Source organism: Parasteatoda tepidariorum, chromosome 4, assembly GCF_982258835.1.
Source record: "Parasteatoda tepidariorum strain Cologne lab strain chromosome 4, Ptep-v5.0, whole genome shotgun sequence".
In the NCBI taxonomy this organism is placed as follows: domain Eukaryota; kingdom Metazoa; phylum Arthropoda; class Arachnida; order Araneae; family Theridiidae; genus Parasteatoda; species Parasteatoda tepidariorum.
The window spans coordinates 47,639,480-47,662,060 of record NC_141758.1 but is presented as its reverse complement, the minus strand read 5'-3'; the positions used below and the strand labels follow the sequence as shown (position 1 = coordinate 47,662,060).

The following is a 22,581-nucleotide window of genomic DNA, read 5'->3' as shown; positions in this document are numbered from 1 at the left end:
AATATGCTGTTAATGGATAAAAATAATGAAATTTTAAATTTACTTACATAATTGATAATGGTGTTGAGCTTTTCAGTGGTTAGTTTGTAGTAATTAAATAATTTAAATCACTTTAATAGTATATTTTAGTTGCAATATTGTTTTTTTTACGATATTATTAAGCATTATTAATATTAGCTTTGCTTGAAAAATGTAGTAAACTCTAATTTAAATATGAAGAAAAAATCTGATTTTCTTTTCTTTAAAAAAAGATCTTTTGAAAACTGAAATATTTTCTAGATGGCTTCATAATATTTATTATCAATTTAAAAAGTCTTACTTAAAACTATGGATTTAAGGCTCTTTCCAAATATTTCCAATTCGTTAATAATTTTCTAAACTATTGTTAAAAGACATTACATAACTTAAGAAAAGATTCTCATATTGTTGCCTGATATTGATTAGTTATCAGTTAGTTGTTAGCATCGACGTTGGTTTATTGAAATTTGCTTTATTATTTTACATCAAATTAAAGAAGAATACAATAAGTTGTTTCCAGTGGAATCTCAAAGCACTATTTTTGATGAACTTGTAAATATGTTTTGCTATTTTTTGTCCTTTGAATTTGTTTGATTTTTTTTCTTTTTTTTTTTTTTAATTAGCTGAATAAAATTGTTTACATAATCAAAATATGTGCTAAACAAACTATGTGAACTTAATGTTACCTTAATTTAAAAGCATTATGAAGCACAGAATTATTCTCATTTTTTTTTTTTTTTAATCATTTTAGATATTTGTGTCATTTGCATTAGTCTATATATGACATGAAATACTGTAAATACCTGTGTGTATAAGTTGACTTCTCAAACCCCTAAAATTTTTTGCAAAACAGGTTGCCTTATGCACCATCAATAAAATTTGACATCCATTATTCATGAAAACTCGCTGCATGATAAACAATGAGATAGATATTAATAACTCTGTATTAATTTTCTGCTTTCAAGAACTACTTTTACTACCCTACAATTTTGTATTCTTCAGTAGTCAACTTAGCACACCCAATTATATCCAAAATTTGCTACCTTGTAATCAAAAATAGAGGGTCTTCTTATACGCCAAGATATACGTTATATCAGGGCTAAAAAAAACTCAGAAATTTTACCCGTCCCCGAGGACGGGTTGTCCAACAATGTACCCGTCGCTTCTAAATAAATAAAAATATAGTTTTCTCTTATTCATTTATATAAATTGCACAATGAATTAGTAGTTACTAGGATTACATTATACAGTAATAAAAGAAATACTAGGTTACTAATAGTAAAACCTAGTATGAAATAATTTAAATAACAAATGTTAAGTTATCTGTCAATTATCATGTCAATTTATCCGATGGTACTGCGTTTTTTAAATGAATCAAATATGACGTTTGCCAGTTCCACAATCATGCCAATGATTTACAGAGGTTTTTGCACAGAAATCAGAAAGAGGTTTTCCATTTAGGTAGATGTTCATAAATGTGTTTAACGCCTCTTGTTTAAGGCCAGGAAGTAATGTGTTTTTTTGTAAGTTCATCGCTGAACCGCTGCAGTACTCCCAGACAGTGAAAACATCGATTCCACCATGCGCAGTATGTTGCTGCATTTCGAGATTAGAGGGTCATTTTAGAAGTGAGGCGCTAGACTCTTGTAAGATAACAGAAATTGAAAATGTATCACAAGCATTAACGGGAAAATGGCCGTCCGCAAGGACGCTGGATTCGAGAAATTTTTGACCGCCGAGGACGGGCGGAAGGGCTGTTTTTCGAGCCCTGCGGTATATCCTGGATATCACAAACATACCGTTTCTTCTATCAGTTTCTGTCAATGACATTCAAACATAGTCATTCTATATATAGATTCATAATTTAACAGGACTTGTAACTGAGGTGAATAGAAAACTCTGAAACTGTATTGGAAATAGATTAAAGTTTTCTTGAATTCACGATAAAAGTTAAAGAAAAATTTCAAGAATTCAAAAAACTGGAATTCGAAAATTCTAGAATTCAAACATGTTTTGTAAGTTCACGATAAAAGTTCTCTTCGATTAAAGTATCAAGCTAGTTGTTGAAATTAAAACTCTTAAGCTAGGCACAGAATTTGTGAATGGATTTGCACTTGAACTTCTATAATGAATACCCACGGATAATGAAAATTTTGTATTGCAATATTGAGGACAATTAATTTTTGTTTAATAATTTAACTATCATTCCTCTGGTAAATTTAATATACTTTGCTTTTTTTTTTCTTCAAAATAATATATTACAGATTTTATTTTCTAATGCTTTTATGTTTTATCAGCTTTCGTGCAAAAATTCAGCAACTTATAAGGAAGTATTTATATATAAAAGAGAGTTTTCTTCACTAAATGCAATTCAAATTTTGTATAAAAAATGTTAATACATCATTGCAGTTAGGGCAAAAGATTTTTTTTCCTGTTCCATCAAAATATCCAGTTTTTCAACTGGTTTTAATCAATGACATGTATTTAAACCACTCTTACAAGATAAAACATTATTTGCATTTAGTAAAAAAAAACTTTATTACTTTGGACTGACTCAGTAACCATTATGCCCCCAACGATAAAGATACAATCAAACTTGTTCTCATGTTCTTTAATAAAATAAGACTTAACATCAGACATTATCAAGGCTTTAATATAAATTTTGCTTCACATAGTATGAATAGACAGAGTATTAATGCATGTGTATAATTATGTCCATAAATGGGATAGTATAATATTAAAAACTTCATAGATTTTAAAATAATTTCAACAGTCTAAACAAGTTGCAAATGCCATAACACTAAAATATAAATGGAAAATAAAAGCTGCAACATAAATTACATCTCAACATGCCACCCAAGCAATTTCCTAAATTTTTCCACTTGTCGTTTCACGTATATAAATCTCACAAGAAAATCATTTTAAAAAGATTTTTGGTCACTTTTAAAACAAAACTTGAAACTCAATTTTCCTTAAAGATATGTCATTTTTCATCAATTTATCAGTGGGAAGAATTCAAATTTTATAAAAGAATATTTTTGGTAATTTTGGGCTCTAGCTTCTTACATGCCAACAAAAATGAACTTATTGTAAACTCCCTTCCCTTAAGCTTAAATAATTATTTTTCTTTAAAAAAAAAAGATTTATTTATTTAGATAAGTGAAATTTAATGAGTACCCATTAAATGCTGACCTACTATTTAAAGATCCTATAACATATTTTTTGTATACTGTTTTAGTACTCAGTATTCAACTTGGATATAAATGTACTTTATATAAAACACACGGAACACTATTCATCATTTAAAGGCCTTTAAGTGAAAACCTCAGTATGTACTGGTGTTGTAGTATAATAACAAGATGTAGTATAATTTTTTAAAACTATAGAAAATACAGATAATGAAACATTGAATGCATTGTTTTTAAACAATTATAAGAAGAAAAAAACTATAAAACAAATCACAAAAGTCGTTTCTTATGCTTATTTTTTTTAACTAACTTTGAATTCAGATTAAACAAGAAACTGGATTTAACCAGTATTTTACTATTACACAAAAATTTAAATTCAGATCTCTTTGTACTATGCAACTCAAAACATTGCCAAACTTACAAAGCAGAGTTGGTAAATTTGGTTGTAAAATTCATCAAATAAAATGATCTCTTATGATAAGTAAACATAGCAGAATTTAGTACATAATATACATTAAATGTAGAGTTAATTGTACATCTTATACTTAGTAATTGATAATGTACATTATGAAAAATTAATAAATAAATAACATACTATATTAGATACAATGATGTCAAAGTAAAATGTAATGACAACTATTTATAATATAACAGTAAATTAAGAAATATAAGTTATTGGCATAGCTAACAATAATAATATGTGAAGGTTTGTCTAATCAGCTGTGTTGTTGCCATGCTGAAGCACCAACTATGCCATACTCGCAACTTTATTTAGGGCTACAGCAACACAGAAGTACTTTTTTGGTTGTTGAGAAAAATAATGACTTTATGTATCATGTACTAAGTTTTATTAATAATGGTCTTCTATTTTTATGAGTAGGAAAATGTTTCCTTAATAGGTTTTTATCAGGAAAACATTTATAACATATATCACACTTAAAAACAGTGTTCTTAGAATAATTTACATTCGTCTCCACTATACCAGATTCCTCAATACAATTGTAACATATACAAGCTATTTCACCATGCTCTTCATAATGTTTATGAAGCTCATGTATTTTATCAAACTCAATATTTTCACCACAAATATCACAATAATAAGGACCTGGATATTTATGGGTAACAGAATGATGCATAAATTGAATTTCTTTCAGAAATGTTCGATTGCAAACACTACAAACATATCGCTTATCAAGTGCTTCCTTATCAGAATATTCTGTTTTTATATTAAGTGTGGTATTGGATGCCGCTGTTTTTAAGCATTGAGGCAGAATTTCACTTTCCTCAGGAAAATCTTCACACTTAAAAGTGTCTTGACTGTGAGCAAGTTTATGTTTACAAAAAGCACCGATACTCGTAAAAGAACTTTTGCAAACATCGCAGACATAAATTTTTTTGTTCACATGTGACATAAGGTGGATCTTTAAGTTACTAAAATCATTAAAATGTTTCTTGCATTTTCTACATACATACGTCTTCAATCCAAGATGATTAGTAACTTCGACCATCTCAGCATTAACAATTACTTTGGTACAAGGTAACTGCTTTTCCTCTGAATGGCCAGATGACAGTTTTTTATCTTCTTCATCTGCAGAAGAAAATTTATGCTGTGATTTTGATGTCAACGAATTAATAGTTTCATCAATTTCTTTATGTTTATTATAATGACGAGTAAGATAAGAACGTACATTAAATCCTTTGTTACAAATATTGCAAGTAAAAGGTTTGGATAATAGATGTTTTTTTAGATGGCGACCGTAATTACTTTTAGTTGTAAAGCCCATATTACATACATCACAAGTATGAGGTTTCACTCCAGAGTGAGTAAGAGAATGTTCATTCAATGATCCCTTCTGTCTAAAAGACTTTCCACAAATTCTACAGGTAAATGGTTTTTCTCCTGAATGTATTAGAGAATGTCTTTTCAAACTTGTTTTGTGCTTAAAGGCTTCAGGGCATTGGCTGCAAACATAAGGTTTTGCATCAAGATGAATAACGGAATGACTCTTAAGGTCTTTGCCTCGTTTAAAGGATTTATTGCAAATCTGACAAATTATTTCTCTTTTGACAGTCGGAGTAATACTAATATTATCCGCCACTGACATTGGTATTCATAAAAACAAAATTCGCGTAATAAATTAAATTAGAATACGATTTCTAACATAATATCCCTAAAATTCGATGGAATATTTTTGTTGACAAGACTTGACATCTATTGTGGTTTTTTATAAAGCATTCAGAAGGTTTGCTTATAGCTTACATAATGAAAGAAACTTTTGAAAACAACTCAACTCTCAGTGTTTTTGAGCAGGAAAAAACGAAACAAATGAATGGTTACATTTTCAAAACAAATATGGCTGGAGGAAAAAGAAAATCATCTCCTAAGGAGTTAAATTGGCAAAATTTTCAAGCGAAAAGATCTCAAAATGTAGGCAAAAAGCCATTGCCTGATCCATCCTCTATCAAACATGTGTTTTTGATGATAATCATGCATGTAGCAAGGAAAATCGTTTTATTTGAAACCGAGTTAAAAATCGCTATATATTTAGGTGCTCTTCTCTGCGGTTCATTAGTATCCGATTTTACTCCTATTCCAAAATCTTATTTTTCCAGGCGGAGTAATTTATTCAACTACTACTTCGTAAAATGGGGTTGGGCCTGGACCCTTTTAGTAGTGTCAATTTTTCTGGGGTTAACCTCGTGGATCTATTGTTGTGGTAACATTGACAAGATCAAAAGACATTTCTACCGTCTTTTAGTAGGAACAGGAGTTTGGTTTTGTTTTACAAAATCATTCGTGCTGATAGAATCGTACACTTCTTACTGTTCTGTTGATAAATATACTTCTAGAGCACTCTGTATTCGCAATAATCATAGCTGGCGAGGATTTGATATATCCGGCCATGCATTTTTGTTGATATATTGCGGTTTACTGATCGCTGAGGAAGCTAAGGCAATACGAGGTTGGGAAAGAATTGGTGAGTTAATTCGAAATTTTGAATTTGATGACGACAGTCCATTAAACCCTCTTGAAGACGAGGAGCGACAGCATTTAAAGGAAAACTATGAAAAAATAACGCCATATGTGCGCAGCGCTTTCCTTGTTCTTACATATTTCTCTATTTTATGGGATGTTATGCTAGTTTGTACCATTCTTTATTTCCATTCTATGATCCAAAAAGTGATTGGAGGCAGTCTTGCTATATTATTGTGGTATGCTACATATAAATGGTGGTTCAAATCCTGGCCAGGCTTGCCAGGACAAGGATCTTTTAAATATTATGAACAATCAAGTGGAAGAAATTCTTATAGTTAGCCAGTGATATTAATATATGTTTGTTAATTTTAAAATTTATTTGACGTGAAGTGCAATTTGAATTTTTTTTCCCTGTGTGGCAGTTTTAAACACTTGTACTTCTTTCAAAGCAAAGCACAAGTTGTCAATATCATACATAACAAACTTCTTTAAGACGAAATTTCGGAACATAAAACCTATTGTATTATGATAATCATCTTCACTTAGTAATATTATATGTAAAATTTATTTGGCACAAAATAGCTTGTTAGCTTGAAATGTATATCTCTTAAACTTCTTTTCAGTATCATTTTGTTTATGACTGAAATACTTTATTGAACTACAACAAAATTAAATTTAAGCCACTTCCTGACATTTTCATATGTATACGATTCGTTGAGAAAACCAAAGCTTTACTTTATGTGTTTAGCATAAAAATTTTTACTTGAACTGCAATTTAGAAATTTGTTTAGTAATTTGAAATTTTTCTCTGAGACTAGAAAGACCACTTGATTCCTCAAAACTCTTTAAAGTCTAATGTATCTTAGACTGACTATTGAATTAAAGTTTCTTCATAACTTCACTCAGTAATATTATGCAATATTTATTCAAAATTGACTTAACATTCAGATTTTGGGAATGTTCTGACATTGATTACTGTTTGCTCCTACTAGAATTCTTAAAAAACTGTTATTGAGTTTTTGTAATAAATTTTAAATACACAAATATGTGGTGGCCTACTCAGAAGCAAAGGTGCAGAATATATAGTAAATAAAATTAGGAGGAAATTCTAGTACCCCTAGGGATATTTTTGGTTTAATTTTTAAAAAAATTTTATTATAAAATAATGTCTCTTAGCCAAATTTTTTCCTGCAAAAAAAATTTTATAAGTCAATTTATTTACATATTTATTAGTTTGAATTCCTGAACTTAATATCCTTAAATTTAGTTTTATAAATTACTATTTCACTGTGTTTTGATTCCTCTTATTTCAAACACATGCGTGTTTGTTCAAGAGCTGTGTAAAATCAAATTAATTTTTTTCTTTGTTATATTATTACCAAAAAAGTTAAACAATTTATAAATTTGATTTTCTAAAATATTTTGAAAAAGTTACTGTAATTAAAAAAAAAAAAACTTTAAAATTTTGTGAGTATTCTAAATTATTAGAAATGTGTTCCGCGTAAATAATGCTCTAAGATTTTTCTGCACCTATGCCCAGATTGGTTGCTAATTATATTGTTTAAATTTGTTTTGTGATGTTTTAATTAGTTTCTCAGATACACTTCACTGCTCGGTAGTCACCAAAACTTGGTGACTATTTTAAGGCAGGTACTGACATGGAAATCTTTGACATTTTTTCCTCTCTGATTTTTAGCTCTTATCAGTATCAATTTCCATTTTTTTTTTTTTTTTTTAAAGTTCATAACTTTCTTACGTGAAATATTATCAGCAATGGCCATTAAATGAAGTTAAGAATTGTGCACAAAATTTATACTCAAAATCTGTACTGAATTTTTTTTTTTTTTTGAAGAAAAAAAAAGTCTTAAAGAAATAATATATTTTAAAAATAAGAATAAGGTTTAGAATAAAGTTTTTTTTTTCCTATCATCATTAAAGAATGTGTAAAAAAATCTTTATTTCTAAACAAATCTGAAACATTTAAAGGAAAAGTTATGTCATAGTTAAATTGGAAGTTATGTGACATATAAAATATTAACAATTGTCATGTGTAATTTACCATTATATTCATTGATTGTGTCATAAAAACTTACATCATCAGTGGTTTATGTAAAATTTTACTTTTGGAAAAAATCACTTTTTTTTTTTTTACCAATTAGATACTTTTTGTAACTTAAAATATTTAGTAATAAGATTAATATTCTATAAATGTAATCAATAATATAGATTTTCTTTACTTTAAAACCATCTGGAGACAGAATGGAACTTGTGGTCTACTAGGGCATACCTCTGATATCTATATTAAGGGTGCATTCTCATCTGTTATCTATCGTTCCAGTATCAAGATTTTTATCTGTTATTGTTTTTCATATTAATTGTAACTTTTTTTAAATACTTTTGTTTAGTATGTTTTCCTTTTGAATGTTTTGCATAGGTAGGCTATACATACTTACGAGCTATAATACCTGCAGTTTACTAAAATCTACTTATATACAAAACAATGTTCATCAGAAATTTCTATTTTGGCAGCTTATGAGCTAGATCAGGGGTTTCCAACTTACATGAGGCCAGGGCCACTATTAAAATCACCAGTCAAATGGCAGGCCGCAACTTTATCAAAATTTTATATAGGAGTCTTTCATATATGAAGGAACATTAAATGTTTCTGTCAGATTTATATTAAAGTTTTTTTTTTTTTTTTGACATTAAAAAGCATTACAAATAAAGTTGTTACGCCTCATTTTGAATCTTCTCTTAATCAGAAACTTAGTGACAAGGTTTTTTTTCCTTTTAAATGTAATTCTGTGACAAATTTAAAAAAATTTCGATTTATTAGGAATTATAGCAACAACAACGAAAATTGGTGAGCATCTGAAATTTTTTTTTCTTTTCCGCTCATGCAATATTCAATTCAAGGAATTTAGATAAAACATGCTATTCATTCCCTCTTTTATGCGTTTTAAAATTTACAAATGTAAATAATTTCTTCCTAAACGAGTGGTTTCAAAAAGCTAAATGGGTGAATTTCTTCAAGAAAATTTCTGATACGCACATGCTAAATTATATTCACAAAATAAAAATAATAAAAAACAGATTAAAAAAAAAAGCAACATACACAATTATTTTTGTATTTGAATAAATATTTTCTTGGATGAAAAAAACCTGAGAAATAAATTTTTTTGCACTGTTGGTATGTGAAATTTCACAGAAACGAAGTAATTAGGTTTTCTTTTTTAATGAGAAAAGTATTTTAAACCCATATAGATTTTTATGAAAATTGTCCGCAACAAAACAAAAATATATAATTATAGTTTGAGGGCCACAAAGTTGGAAATCCCTGAGCCAGATAGTGGTTTTTACCAATTATGTTTTAAAAATATTAAAAGCATAAAATGGCATCTGTTTTAAGTACCTGATATTTTTTTTTCACTAATATTCTTGGTTATATTAAATGTATAATGTTAAAATTAAACTCGGTAGTAAAGCGGTTATGAAATATGTAGCTCAAACTATAGAAATATTAAAAATATGAATAAATAGAGAGTGTATAATGAACATTTTAGACCCACTTAACAGGTTCAATATTCATCCAAATCTTATTTGGAATTACATGATTTCAAATAACAGATAGAATTTTAATCATAGATAGACAAGCCGTAGATAGCAATAACAAATGAATATAAGCACCAATTTATTGGGTCAGGTAAGGGGAAGTTGAAATGGTGAAAGTGGTATACTAGTTATAAAATTAGTAATTCATTAAAAAAAATATATATGTAAATAATTTTTTTTAAATAAAAATGTAAATAATGTATTCTTAAATCAATGTAAGAATATATTTTTAAAAAAAAGAGGCCAAAAAAAAATTTTTTTTTTTGTATTATTAAATTAGAGTTAATGTTCATGGCTATCAAAATTAGGTTTCACTTTCGATGCAGAATATTTTGTTGAACTCTACATAATTTCATCAAAAAGCACGAAAAGTGTAAGTTTTTGTGAAATGTAAATAGATATTTATTAAATCTAAGAGAAAAAAATATACCTATCATACAACACTTAGTTAAACCTAACCATATACCTACTTTACTCAATCTCGGAAACAATTTATAATAATTAGAATTTAGATATTTATTCTTAAATTTCTATGTAGATCTGTTCTTTAGATGTCCCTCTACCAGTTTGAACTGAAGTTAATAGTTTTTTGTGAACATTAAACTTTTTATCAGTTTTTAAAACTGAAATAAAAATGCTTTCTCAAAAAATTTCTCTCAAAATATTTAACGAATTGTCTCAATTTAAAAGGAGAAAATAGATGTTTTTCAGCATAACCCCACTAACTTTCTAACAAGCCTTTTTTTTAACATTGAATTAAATAATCACACTATTGATATTTGAATATTAAAACAAGAAACACTCTTAGGATAGTAATATAGAAGCTGAACTAGAAGTTATGGTTTTTTATCTTTTTTTAGTTGTGATACAGAAGATTTAGTTATTATTGTAACTAATCCTCTTTTTTTCATAAATTATTAATTACACTTCTTTTTTTAATCCCAGAATGAAAGTTATTTATAAGTTTCACATCTTATAAATTTTCCTTAAAAATCAGAATAAATTTATAATTAAGAACAAAAATCAAAACTTTTACATTAATTTGGGTTCGAGATTTTTTTAAATATTTTTTCCCCTTTTTATGGGTGACTACTGTGGTATGTTATTTTATTTACTCCAAATCCCTCAATCTACTATCAAAATTATATAGATACATATATCATAGTTTTTGTATTTATTTTGAGAAAATGAATTTAAAGAATCTGTAGATATTTGCATAAAATAATTACTTTCCAAAATTAAAAAGAGAATAATTATAAATTATTGTAATCATTAAATCTGAAACAATTTACGTGAAATAAATAAATTAGAATGATTAAATATTAAAGAATCTTTCCCTGACCTCATAATATAGTATTTCATAAATATCATTTGATGGAGTAAATACCAATCCTTTTGAAATACTTATAGAAGTTTAATCTACAGCTTGTGAATTTGTGTATTTTCTGTATTATTTATTTGAATTTTTATAAAATATTTATTTGAGTTTTCACTATATCTTTGTTATAAATAAAACTAAATGGAATGTTGTTTGTAATAAAGCATTTTTAGGAAATATAACTGTGTAATTTTAATTTGATACATGCTAGCAAGTTATAACTTATACATATATCAAGGGGTTTACAATACGTTATTGATTTGGACACTTGGTTCTTTCATCTATTATAGCCAATAACAAATATGTACGTATAAGGATATTCATACACAAAGTACTTATCGTATCCATGCAATATGGTAAGATTCGAATATATTTGAAAACTTTAATTGGGAGGTGTGTGTTAAGTATAAAACATGAATGTTATTTCTTTTTAAATATCTTAAGTATTACTGATTCAGGGTGCATAGCCAAATCTTTCAACAAAAAATAAGCACCTTTTAAGTACTTTTCAAGCACTCAAAAAATATATTTAAGCACTATATACATTAACAAAAAATTAAATAAAAAATATACATTAACAAAATAAGATTTTACATGATTACGTTAAAATAACAAGTTTCTGACGAAGAACTTTTTTCTTGATTATATCAGCCGTTATAAAATGATCAAGAGATTTTTCGGTTCGATATCAGAGGATGGAAAATGAAGTCTGAAATTGAGAATATCTTGCAAATTCACAAGAGTAAGGTAATAATCTCACCGAACCCAGCTCAATAGACGCACATAGGGACTCGCAAGTATTTCATCAAGCATGTAAAATGATTGGCACATTCATATGCTATGGACAGACAGTACGCCGAAATAAATTGTGAAAACTTTGAATAGAACACTGTGGAAACCACGCCTTTGCATAATACATGGCGAAAATCGACATGGTAACGAAAAAAAATCTCATTTTTTAAAAGGGAAAAATTTAGCACTTTTTAAAAACAACCAATGTTGTTTTTAAAAACCTTCAAGGGCTTTTGAATAGCCAAAATCAAAACGCTACCCACCATGTGATTTTTAGAATACTTTTTTATACTAAAAAGAAACCTGTCAAATTGATTTTTATAATCAAGAACTAAATTTATATAATAAAAGGTACAAAACCTATATCTTTCATGTTGATCCGGAAAAAGAATAAAAAAAGAAATTACCTATGTTATTGCATTATGTATAAATATTTCATTAAGTTCATAAATATTACAATTAATTTAAACCCCTTTTTTAGTTTACCATCAATATTAAATTTATGAAACAAACTCATTTTGGTAATTAATCGCTTGACATTAAATTTATGTAATTAATTCACACTGGTAATTATTGCTTTTATGGATTTGCCAAATAAAACTTAAAAATCCATTTTTTTTTTTATGAAATTATGGTTAACATATAACGCTACAAAAGAAAACATGATAAAATGATAGGGGAAAAAGAAATAATGATTTATTCTCCTCTGTAAGTGGTCAACTTCTATCTTTCGAACTATTCGACAAGCTTTGATAGCTTAACGATTTTAAAGTGTAACCCTATAAGTTTACTATAACTTTTTTATTAACTTTATATGGTATTGAAATGTATAATATAATGAAATGAATTTTTTGAAAATATTTTACATGTATACAGTTATATTTTTGATAGGATGCACAGTTAAGATATTTGACTTAACCACACTTTTACTTTTTGGACAGCTTATCTGGTACAGCTCAGGCATATGTTTTAACTAAGTGTCATAATGAAACAAAAGCTCTTAACCACAACCAAGAAAAAATTTCAGTGTTCTCTATAAAATGAATAATTTTTTGCAACACCTTGTTATATATTTTTTAAAACATTGATAAAAATTTTACATTATTTTCTCCAAGACAGAATGTAAAAGTAATTTCTTTGTTACTTAATCCATCAGTGTAATTTCTAGCTCAATTAACAACTTAAATTTATTGCTAAAATTTGTAACACAAAAAATTGTCATGAAATGTTTTATTTTATCCAAAAATATTCTTCTGAAATTCATAGAAAAAAAAATTCTACAAATAGCAATTTTTTTTTTTTTTTTTAGTGTATGGACGATGTCTAGAGAAAAACCAAAATCCTCGAGATTTTCAGAATAAAATATTAAAAATGTTACTGATTCTTATGATTTAATTAAATTAGCACGTTTTCAATTTGATTTAAAAATTTACTTACTACTATAACATATTGGCAAACATAATAAATAATCCATTCATTTAATTAATTCCATAATTCAGTGGCGTGCCAACTTCTTTTTGACTGGGGGGGCGAGCCAATTCTAAGTCAATTTGTCCGATCTAGTATTTTAAAATAAGTTGTATTATTTTAATATTGTAATTTATCTAATTTTAATTATATTATTATTTCCATTGCTTAGGATGACAATGATATAACTATTACATTCACACCAACAAATTAGATAACAAAAAAATTTTTATCAATTGTAAACAAATTTTTAAAAAAGTGTATTAAAATTTAATTAATTAATTTTGTAATTTTACTTCTTTAAATTCATTAATGCTGAGCAAGACATTTTATAGATACATATTAACCTTTTAATGAGCCATTTATTTCTAGTAAAGGTAAATTGAAGAATTTTTGGAATTGAAATTGATATAAGAATAGTAATTGACACAAGAAAGAATAACCCATTTAGCTTATAAAAAATTAATCTAAATTTTAATATTATTATTTTGTTTTTGGTATTTATCACGACCTATTTGAAACTTATTGAGTTTTACTTTTAGTTATTTATAAAATAAATCTTATAAATACTACAAACTTCAGAAGGAATTATGTATTTTATAACTTATATACGTTTTTTTAAACTAACAAACTGTAACCAATTTTATTCAAACGCACGGCAAGAAAGCTGAAATTATTAACAAATGGAAATCTAAATTAAAATTGGTAAAACAGTTCACCATAAACTTTAAAAATAGAGAGTAATTATACTTACCACGGCCTCAGAAAGGGTTAATCATAATGACATAATATGATTTTTTGCTTCTCAAAAGCTTATTGAATCAGAAGTAATTTGTGATTTACATTTTGATTCTGGCATAGATTTTAATTTGATCATGAATACAAATTTTCAGTATACAAAAAAGGAGAATTAACTTTATCATATTAATTATTTAATGATAAATAATTAATATGATAAAGTTAATTCTCCTTTTTAATCTTGGTACTTGTGCTTTATCATTTAATGATAAAGTACAAGCACAAGTTGTATAAAAATTACAACAAATGAATGACGTAAAATAGATTGGTTTCTCAAATTAAATCTTATTTAAAAATTACTTTGAATTTTAAAGAAATCTTCTGATTTTTTTGGTTTATTCCAAGGTAAAAATTGTAAATATATTCAAAGAAAAAGAAAATATACAATTTAAAACATATATGCTGTAATTCAACGAAGTAGAATTAACTTTATCATATTAATTAAATTTTTATGATAAAGGAAAAGGAATGAAAAACTAAAACAAATGAAGGGATTTTCATTAATTAATTGTAAAATTATAACCAAAATTTTATTGTATATTTGAGGTTACATGGTTATTATTTTTTTTAAACTGAACAATGTAATATTATTCTTCGAATTATAGCTATTCAAAACAAAAATGGATAGCTGGATAGATCTTCTGAAAAACCTAATGATATTGGAAAATTATATGCTATATATTTTTAAAATATTTAAAAAAAAGTATCAATTAAATGAAATGTTTTTAAAGAATTTAAATTATTATAACAAAATATAGAGAAGACAATTAAGAAAAATATCCTTAACATAAGCTACGTAAAAGCTAAAATCCGATAAAAATGAAATCGAAAAAAATATTTACAATTAAAAAAATAATAAATCTGAAAAATTTGTGGTACTTTTAAAATTTATTACATAGTTTTTATGAAGACTTATTATTTTATTAATGAGTAAACAAAAATAATCAAAGCAAAACAAAAAGTCCCAATTAGCTTAAAAATATTTGAAAAATAGCAAGGACTGAAGAATAAAAATTATTATAGAGAAAAAAAATCCGAAGAAAATAACATTTTTAAAAATAACTAACAAAAAATTAAAGTAAACTGCGAAGATTGAAAATTAAAATGTGTGGAAAATGCATTTCAATAATACCTGATTAAATATAGAAAGTAAATAAAGTCAGACAAAAATCAAATTACTGCGCCATGTATACTGTCAAAAAATGCATTAAACTATGTCTGACGCACAAAAAAAGGAGTAAATTAAAAGATTATTGAGCAACCTTAGAATCGCCATGTTAATAATTGAAAATTACAAATCGCAAACATGAGAATGCTCTGACTAAATTGCTAGGACCATTTTTTTTCCAGATTGCGGCTATCCCCATTATTTTAAGGAATCTGCATACGTTGAAAGAAAAATGTTTATTCAAAACGTTTCTGTGGGGGAAATTTCTTGTCCGTCTACTCTAATTATTTCGCATACTTAAAGTTAGGCTCTCGAGCCATTCATGTTGAGTCCTGCGAAAATTCGATCTAAGAGTGTTCGCTTTGTTTATTTATTTGCGCTCAATACATTGTGTTCGATTTTGCTATAAAATAGAAAGCCTCTCGCTCGTTCACGTACATAAATAACGCGAATCGAGATTATTTGAAGTGCCTGCACCCTGCACTGCACAGAATCAGAAATTAAAAGAGCGTGAGCGTGCGAGATATTACGCGAAAGAGCTCTCTAATAACGTTTATTCTTGAACGAAATAATAATTTGTGTTTGGCGTGGTTTAGCCGCTTCTGTACATATTCCGTAAATTTTCACATTTAACTGACCAATTAGAATGTAAAAATATTTTTATCTTTGTTTTTATCATTTTTAGTAAAAAATGCGATGCTAATTCTTTATATAACTGAACAATGTACAGAAGCAGCTAAACCACACCAAACACAAATTATTATTTCGTTCAAGAATAAACGTTATTAGAGAGCTCTTTCGCGTAATATCTCGCACGCTCACGCTCTTTTAATTTCTGATTCTGTGCAGTGCAGGGTGCAGGCACTTCAAATCAGGGCTAAAGAGAATAGAAGGGCTGGTTCACTCCTTTGAAGTATCTTTCGCCGCGCCGATCCTCCGACGTCACTCTAGTGACGTCACTTTGGCGCAAAGCTCGCACTTTTACTTCAAGAACGGAGCGTTTGGCCTTACTAGCTCTAACTAATATTGGATCATTTCTTTTTGCGAGATATTCTAAGACATTTGTTATTTTCTATAATGACTTTCCTCAGTTTTTGCAGTGAATTTACAAGAATTTAAAACTATTATCGAAATGCCAGTTTGCGCGATTGCAACTTGCAAAAATTCTGATATAAAAACAAAAAGAATAATTTTTCGCGTGTTCCCTAAAGTAAATGAACAACTATGTAAAGAATGGATTCCGAAATGACATAGTTAATATAAAACAGCAATACGTTTATTCTGTCGTAAAGAACTTTTATAAAAATTCATTATCTAAATAGAAACCGCCTCGTTACTTCATAAAGAAAGGCAGGTGAAAGGAATTAAAAAATAGATAAAGTCAAAGAAAATTAAAATGTAAGTAAAAAGTATAAATAAAATATATAGTATATAGTTGAAATTCTCCTAATTTCATAACATATTTTTTAATGTAGTTATTCTAAATATTTATGATTTTTTTTAAAAATTATATTCTGTTCAATTTAAATATCTATAAATTATATCATCGTAAATTTAAATGTCTATAAACAATTGTAAAATTTCTAATGTCATTATGAACCTAAATTATTTTTTTTTTCAGTAATTAGCGTTTAAAGTTGATGTTTCCTAATGATTAAGTATGAACAAATTGCTATTAACGACATATTTTAAAATCAGGGATTCTAAATTTAACTTATCTTTATAAAAGAATATGTAGATAAAAAAAGTGTCGATATATGCCTTCATTTTTCTTAATAGTTAAAGTTAAAACTGAACTTTTTAAAATAAAGTATTTATCGTGTCATTTTCACCAACTAGCAAAACATTTTTATAAGTTTAAAATGGTATTTTTTTAATATAATAACCAAGAGTTTTTTTTTGAACTATGTTTATGAACGGAAATAATATGTTAATTACGTAAAGTTTGAAGGCTAATAACCAGAAAAAGTCTAACTTATTTTTACAAAGAGAAAGATGCAAAGTTATCATATCTTTGCTTGCGATCTCCGAGATCTGTGGACACAGTGACGTCATGAGGAGGGAAATCGTAGCTTCAGCTCTAAGAGCGGGGTGAACTCAGGGCTGAACTAGCCCTTGTATTCTCTTTAGCCCTGCTTCAAATAATCTCGATTCGCGTTATTTATGTACGTGAACGTTCGAGAGGCTTTCTATTTTAAAGCAAAATCGAACAATGTATTGAGCGCAAATAAATAAACAAAGCGAACACTCTTAGATCGGATTTAAACTTTTTTTTAAGAATTGGGTGTAAATGTCGGTTATGAATTTTTGTTTGCTTCTTCGAAATGAACTATTGTTACAATTTATATTCTCTTAATTAAGATTCCTCAAAATTTTTAGGAAATCGCATGAACAATCGGAATTTAAGGCGAGGATTTTCATTTTGAGCGATCCAGAAACCCAATTATTAGAACAGAAATTTACACTAAATGTATTAGCTATAAAATCGACGATGGCTCTTGATTTCTAGTTTGCCCAGGGACTTCTTTTTTCTCTTTCAGTCGAAATCTTAAAAGAAATTATCAATTTTTTTTCTTTGATGCATACTTCTATCATACTGATGCATACTTCTTCCTTTTTGCATATTTTTAGCTTTCCGAAATTATTTTTTAGGAAATAAAAAATGAAATCACTTATTGGTTTCAAATCGAAAATTTTCGACACGTGTTATAGAAACTGGATAAAATTTTAGGGTTTTATGTCATTTGCTATCCTTTTAAAAAGTCACAATTAAAAAAATATTCGGCTGTTATATCTTTAACATCGAGGGAAAAATAAAATTGCGTTACTTTAGTGTGTCCCAAAAATATAGCTATATTTCCAATCCAGTCCTAAAAACATAGCTATATTTAGAAAGAAAAAAAATCATTTTTGAATATTTTGCCTGTTGAAACTTCTGATCAGAATGACATGTATCTGATCAGAATATATATATTCACGTCGCCATGCAATTATATATGACAAACAATCCTGACACAGGATTATTTATTTATTTGAAATTCCAAAGCAAATATCATACCAAAGAAAAACGTCATACAACTTTCTTCCTACGTAAAAAAACTTTTTTTAATGATTTGTCTTGACAATGAATATTATTTGCTTTCGGATTTTTAAAGAGAACAATAAAATTTCTTAAAAAATGTGGATAAATAAAATTTAAGCAGTTTTATGTGAAGGGTTTTTCTCATCTTGTTCCAGTTTCATTTATCTGGATTTAAATCGAAATTGGAAACGGAAAATAAAAATATTCAATAGAGAAATATTCACATTTTTAAGAAATATTAAATTACAATCGGATCAATTTTTTATCCTCTATCAACAGCCTTTATAATTTCAGCATTAAAATTTTCAAAAATTAATACTTTAAATTTAAAAAAATTATTCATGAAAAAAGCTTTTACTATGTTATTTAGCACAAAGTTATTAACACAATTTGACCATCCCATAAAATTATGATTAAAATAAACTACAAAAATTACGCTGAAACTTTTTTCTCCCTCCAATGCTACGGAAACAAATTGCCCCATTCTTAGAAATATATGTTTTGTTTAATTAAAGTTTTATTACTAAAAATAATAAAATATTATAGAAATTTTAACGAAGCATTTTTTAAGAATAATTTTTTTTTGCATTTTTATTGTTAAAAATGTAAATGGTAGTTACTTTTTTGTATTACGATAAAAATTATCATTATTTATGCAAATTATAGTTGGTCTATAAAGGTTTTTTCAAATGATTTATTTGACATGAGAGAGAAAAATAGTGTAACGGATTTAAATGTGTAACGGATTTGGTGTTTGAATTCTGCTCTACATAATCAATCATAAAAAAATTAAAGGTTGATTTTCATTTCTGAATCAAATTAAACTTGTTAAAAGCAAAAAGAATTCGAAATATTATTTTACAATTAAAAAAAAAAAAATTCCTAATATAAACTGATAACAAAATCCATACACAATAAACAGTAAAATCATGACCTAATCCACTATATAAATGAATTTGATATACGAACATAATAAAAACATTTACTATACGAACAAATATATAAAACAATTCTAACAGTACATAATTATTAAAGCATTAAATAATTTAATGGAATGAAAACATTTGCTTACCTCTTTCGAAATTTATTGTTATTCAACGAGAAGCTTCATTAAGAATTTGAATTATTGATGGATGACACAATTTAGGTTAAAAAGAACTGTTGCAACTAATTTATCAAACTGATGTAAAAAAACAACTACAAAAATCAACCAAATAATTTAAAGCAATTAAACAAAATAAAAAAAAATATGCTTTAATTTAAAATCGATAGCTTAAATTACGTAATTAAATGAGCTAAAAAAGAAAATTCAACAGAGAGCGTTAAAAGTCTCATCACAAAATGACCAGAGAAAAATGTCAACAAGATTCTTCCCCAGTTTAGATCCCGCCTAAAACATCTGTTTTCTCAGAAAATCTAGATAATTGCTTGTTTGAGACAATTTATGAAGAGATATCCAAATAAGATATGGTTTTGTGGATATCTGACATTTTAAAAAGAGGTCAAAGGGGCATAAAAATGAAAATTACAGAAGCAAAAGTACTTTTTTCCATAGAGTAACATGAGGTGGCTGTTTTTGAGGAGACAAATAACTGTCTTTGTGGGGGGTTTGGCCACCAGAATTATATGCCAAGGTGGGTGGAAAGGAAATTCTTGAAGGTCAAGGGATTCTTTGAAACCAATTTTTATCAGTGGAGGATGCCTTTTATTACTCTTTCCAGGGAAGGGTAAAAGAAATGAAATTATTTTAGTTTTCTAAACATTTGATATATTTTATATGCAATCCGTTTTTCAAGAAGTATTTTGTTTTTAAAATTGTTTTTTTTTTTTCGTTTAATTACGTATATAGAAAATACTCGTATGTAAAAAAAAGTCTTTGTCTTAAGAAAAAAACAATTTCTTTTTTCTAAAATTACCAATTAAACTGAATTTTATTTTCACGAATTGCTAAATTTCAGAAGGGGCGAAGCACATTATTCGCCCCCTCAATTTAAATTCACTATTAAATAAAGTTTTTGATTTCGAAAATAACTTAAAAGTAGAAAAAAAGGTTTTTTTTTCTAAAGTTATCAATTTAACTTGACATTATTTTCACGAATGGCTAAATTTCAGAAGGAGTGAAGCATATTATTCGCCGACCTTCAATTGGGTATAATATGAAAAAAACACAACTACTTCGATTTAGTAGGAACAACATATGACGCAATGCTAAACGAATTGAATTTAGTTGTTGTTTATTTAGTTATTGTTATTAGTAGTTGTTATTATTTGTTTTAGTTGTTGTTGTTTACTTAGTTGTATTTAGTTTCAATAACTTTTCTTTATAATGCAATAAAATCTGGCGAGCAGCTATTTAAACGATCGAACACTTCGTTTGTTTATTTGTGGCTTGAAGTTAGGCTCGCAGAAAATGCCGTTCATGGGTTAAATTTAGTAGGAACAACACAACCTGTGACGTAGGCTATATTATACCCAATTAAATTTCAGAGGAAAATGAAATTTTATATTTTAAAAATAGCTTCACAATAGAAAAAAATTAGACTTTTTAAAAAGTTACCAATTTAATTTAGCTTCATTCTCATGAATGTCTAAATTTCATAAGGGTCTAAGTACACTATTCGCCCCCTCAATTAAATTTCAGAATAAATAGTGTTTTCTTTTAAAAAAAACAACAACTTTGAAGTTGAAAAAAAGTTTTTTTTTCTAAAATTACTCATTTAACTTAACTTTATTTTCACGAATGGCACATTGTTCGCCCCCTCAACTTAAAGTCGCAGTAAAATAAAAATTTTGATTTCGAAAATAATTTTAAAGTAGAAAAAGAAATTGTTCCTTTTTTTTCTTTGCTTGACCTTATAGTCACTAATGTCTAAATTTCAAAAGGGGCTAAGCACACTATTTGCTCCCTCAATTAAATTTCAGAAGAAAATAATTTTATTTATTTATTTTTAAATTTAAAAAATTTCCTTTTTTTTCTAAAACTACCAATCCAACTTTATTTTCACGAATGGCTAATTTCAGAAGGGGCGAAGCACATCATTCGCCCCTCAATTAAATTAAATTAATTTATTAATTCAACCCCTCAATTTAGTTGAAAAAAATAAGGTTTTTTTTCCCCTCTAAGTTTACTAATATATAATTTGACTTCATTTTTGTGAATGTCTAAATTTTAGAAGGGGCGAAACGCATTATTCGCCCCCTCAATTAAAATGAAATTAATTTATTAATTCGCTCCCTCAATTAAATTAATTTACCTCTCGCCCCCTCAATTTAGTTGGGGAAAAAAGGTTTTTTTCCCTCTAAGTTTACTAATTTAAATTGACTTCATTTTTTTGAATGTCTAAATTTCAGAAGGGGCGAAACGCATTATTCGCCCTTTTATTAAATATCAGAGGAAAATAAAGTTTTCTTTTTGAAAAATAGCTTCTGAGTTGAGAAAAAGAGCCTTGTCTTTATATTTATTATAACCTCTTACTTTAATTTCAGAGGAAAATAGTTTTAAAGTTCAATTTAAAATGTTTTTTTTTCTAAAAATTTACGTTTTTACTATTTTTTAATTGGAATTTAACTTGATTTTATTTTCTCGAATGTTTACATTTCAGGAGGGGCGAAACATATTATTTGCCCCCTCACAAAAATTTCAGAGGGGGCTACTGCCCCCTCTTACCTAATAAGAATTACTTATTAAGTTAGAATTACTTTTTAAAGTACCACTGTATAAATTTATTTAAGATATGTTCAGTTATTATTAATAGTTTAAAACACATTTGCAATGACACTCTCATTCGAGAAGAACACAAATACACAATTTCCTGACCTATGACCTCAGCTCCAACTGGTTGTTTATAAACAAATTGGCTGCCATATATTAAACACTGCCATATCGCATATTAAATTTATTAAAATATTTTATTTCAAACAGATTTATTATATAATTATATTTTTGTGTAACCATGATTTTTTCATGCATTTCACAACTTTTTTGCATAATTAGTTTGTCTTACATTGCTTCATACCTTTATGTTAAGTAAGAAATAATTCAAATCACTCTATATGGAAAAGTATAGAATGTGCCACTTTAGAGAATTCATATTCGATGAG

General features: G+C 27.1%; 1 protein-coding gene across 1 annotated transcript; it reads left to right on the top strand.

Annotated features, from left to right (window-relative positions):
- Window positions 1-5,487: 5,487 nt before the first annotated feature.
- Window positions 5,488-11,355, top strand: Fitm (acyl-coenzyme A diphosphatase Fitm). Its single transcript, XM_016064544.4, has one exon. The coding sequence runs from the start codon at window positions 5,533-5,535 to the stop codon at window positions 6,520-6,522; it is 990 nt and encodes a 329-aa protein (XP_015920030.2). The 5' UTR covers window positions 5,488-5,532; the 3' UTR covers window positions 6,523-11,355.
- Window positions 11,356-22,581: the final 11,226 nt, after the last annotated feature.

What these genes read in the sequence shown, in the direction of transcription:
- Fitm (XM_016064544.4), top strand. Translation starts at nt 5,533, where the DNA reads ATGAATGGTTACATTTTCAAAACAAATATGGCTGGAGGAAAAAGAAAA.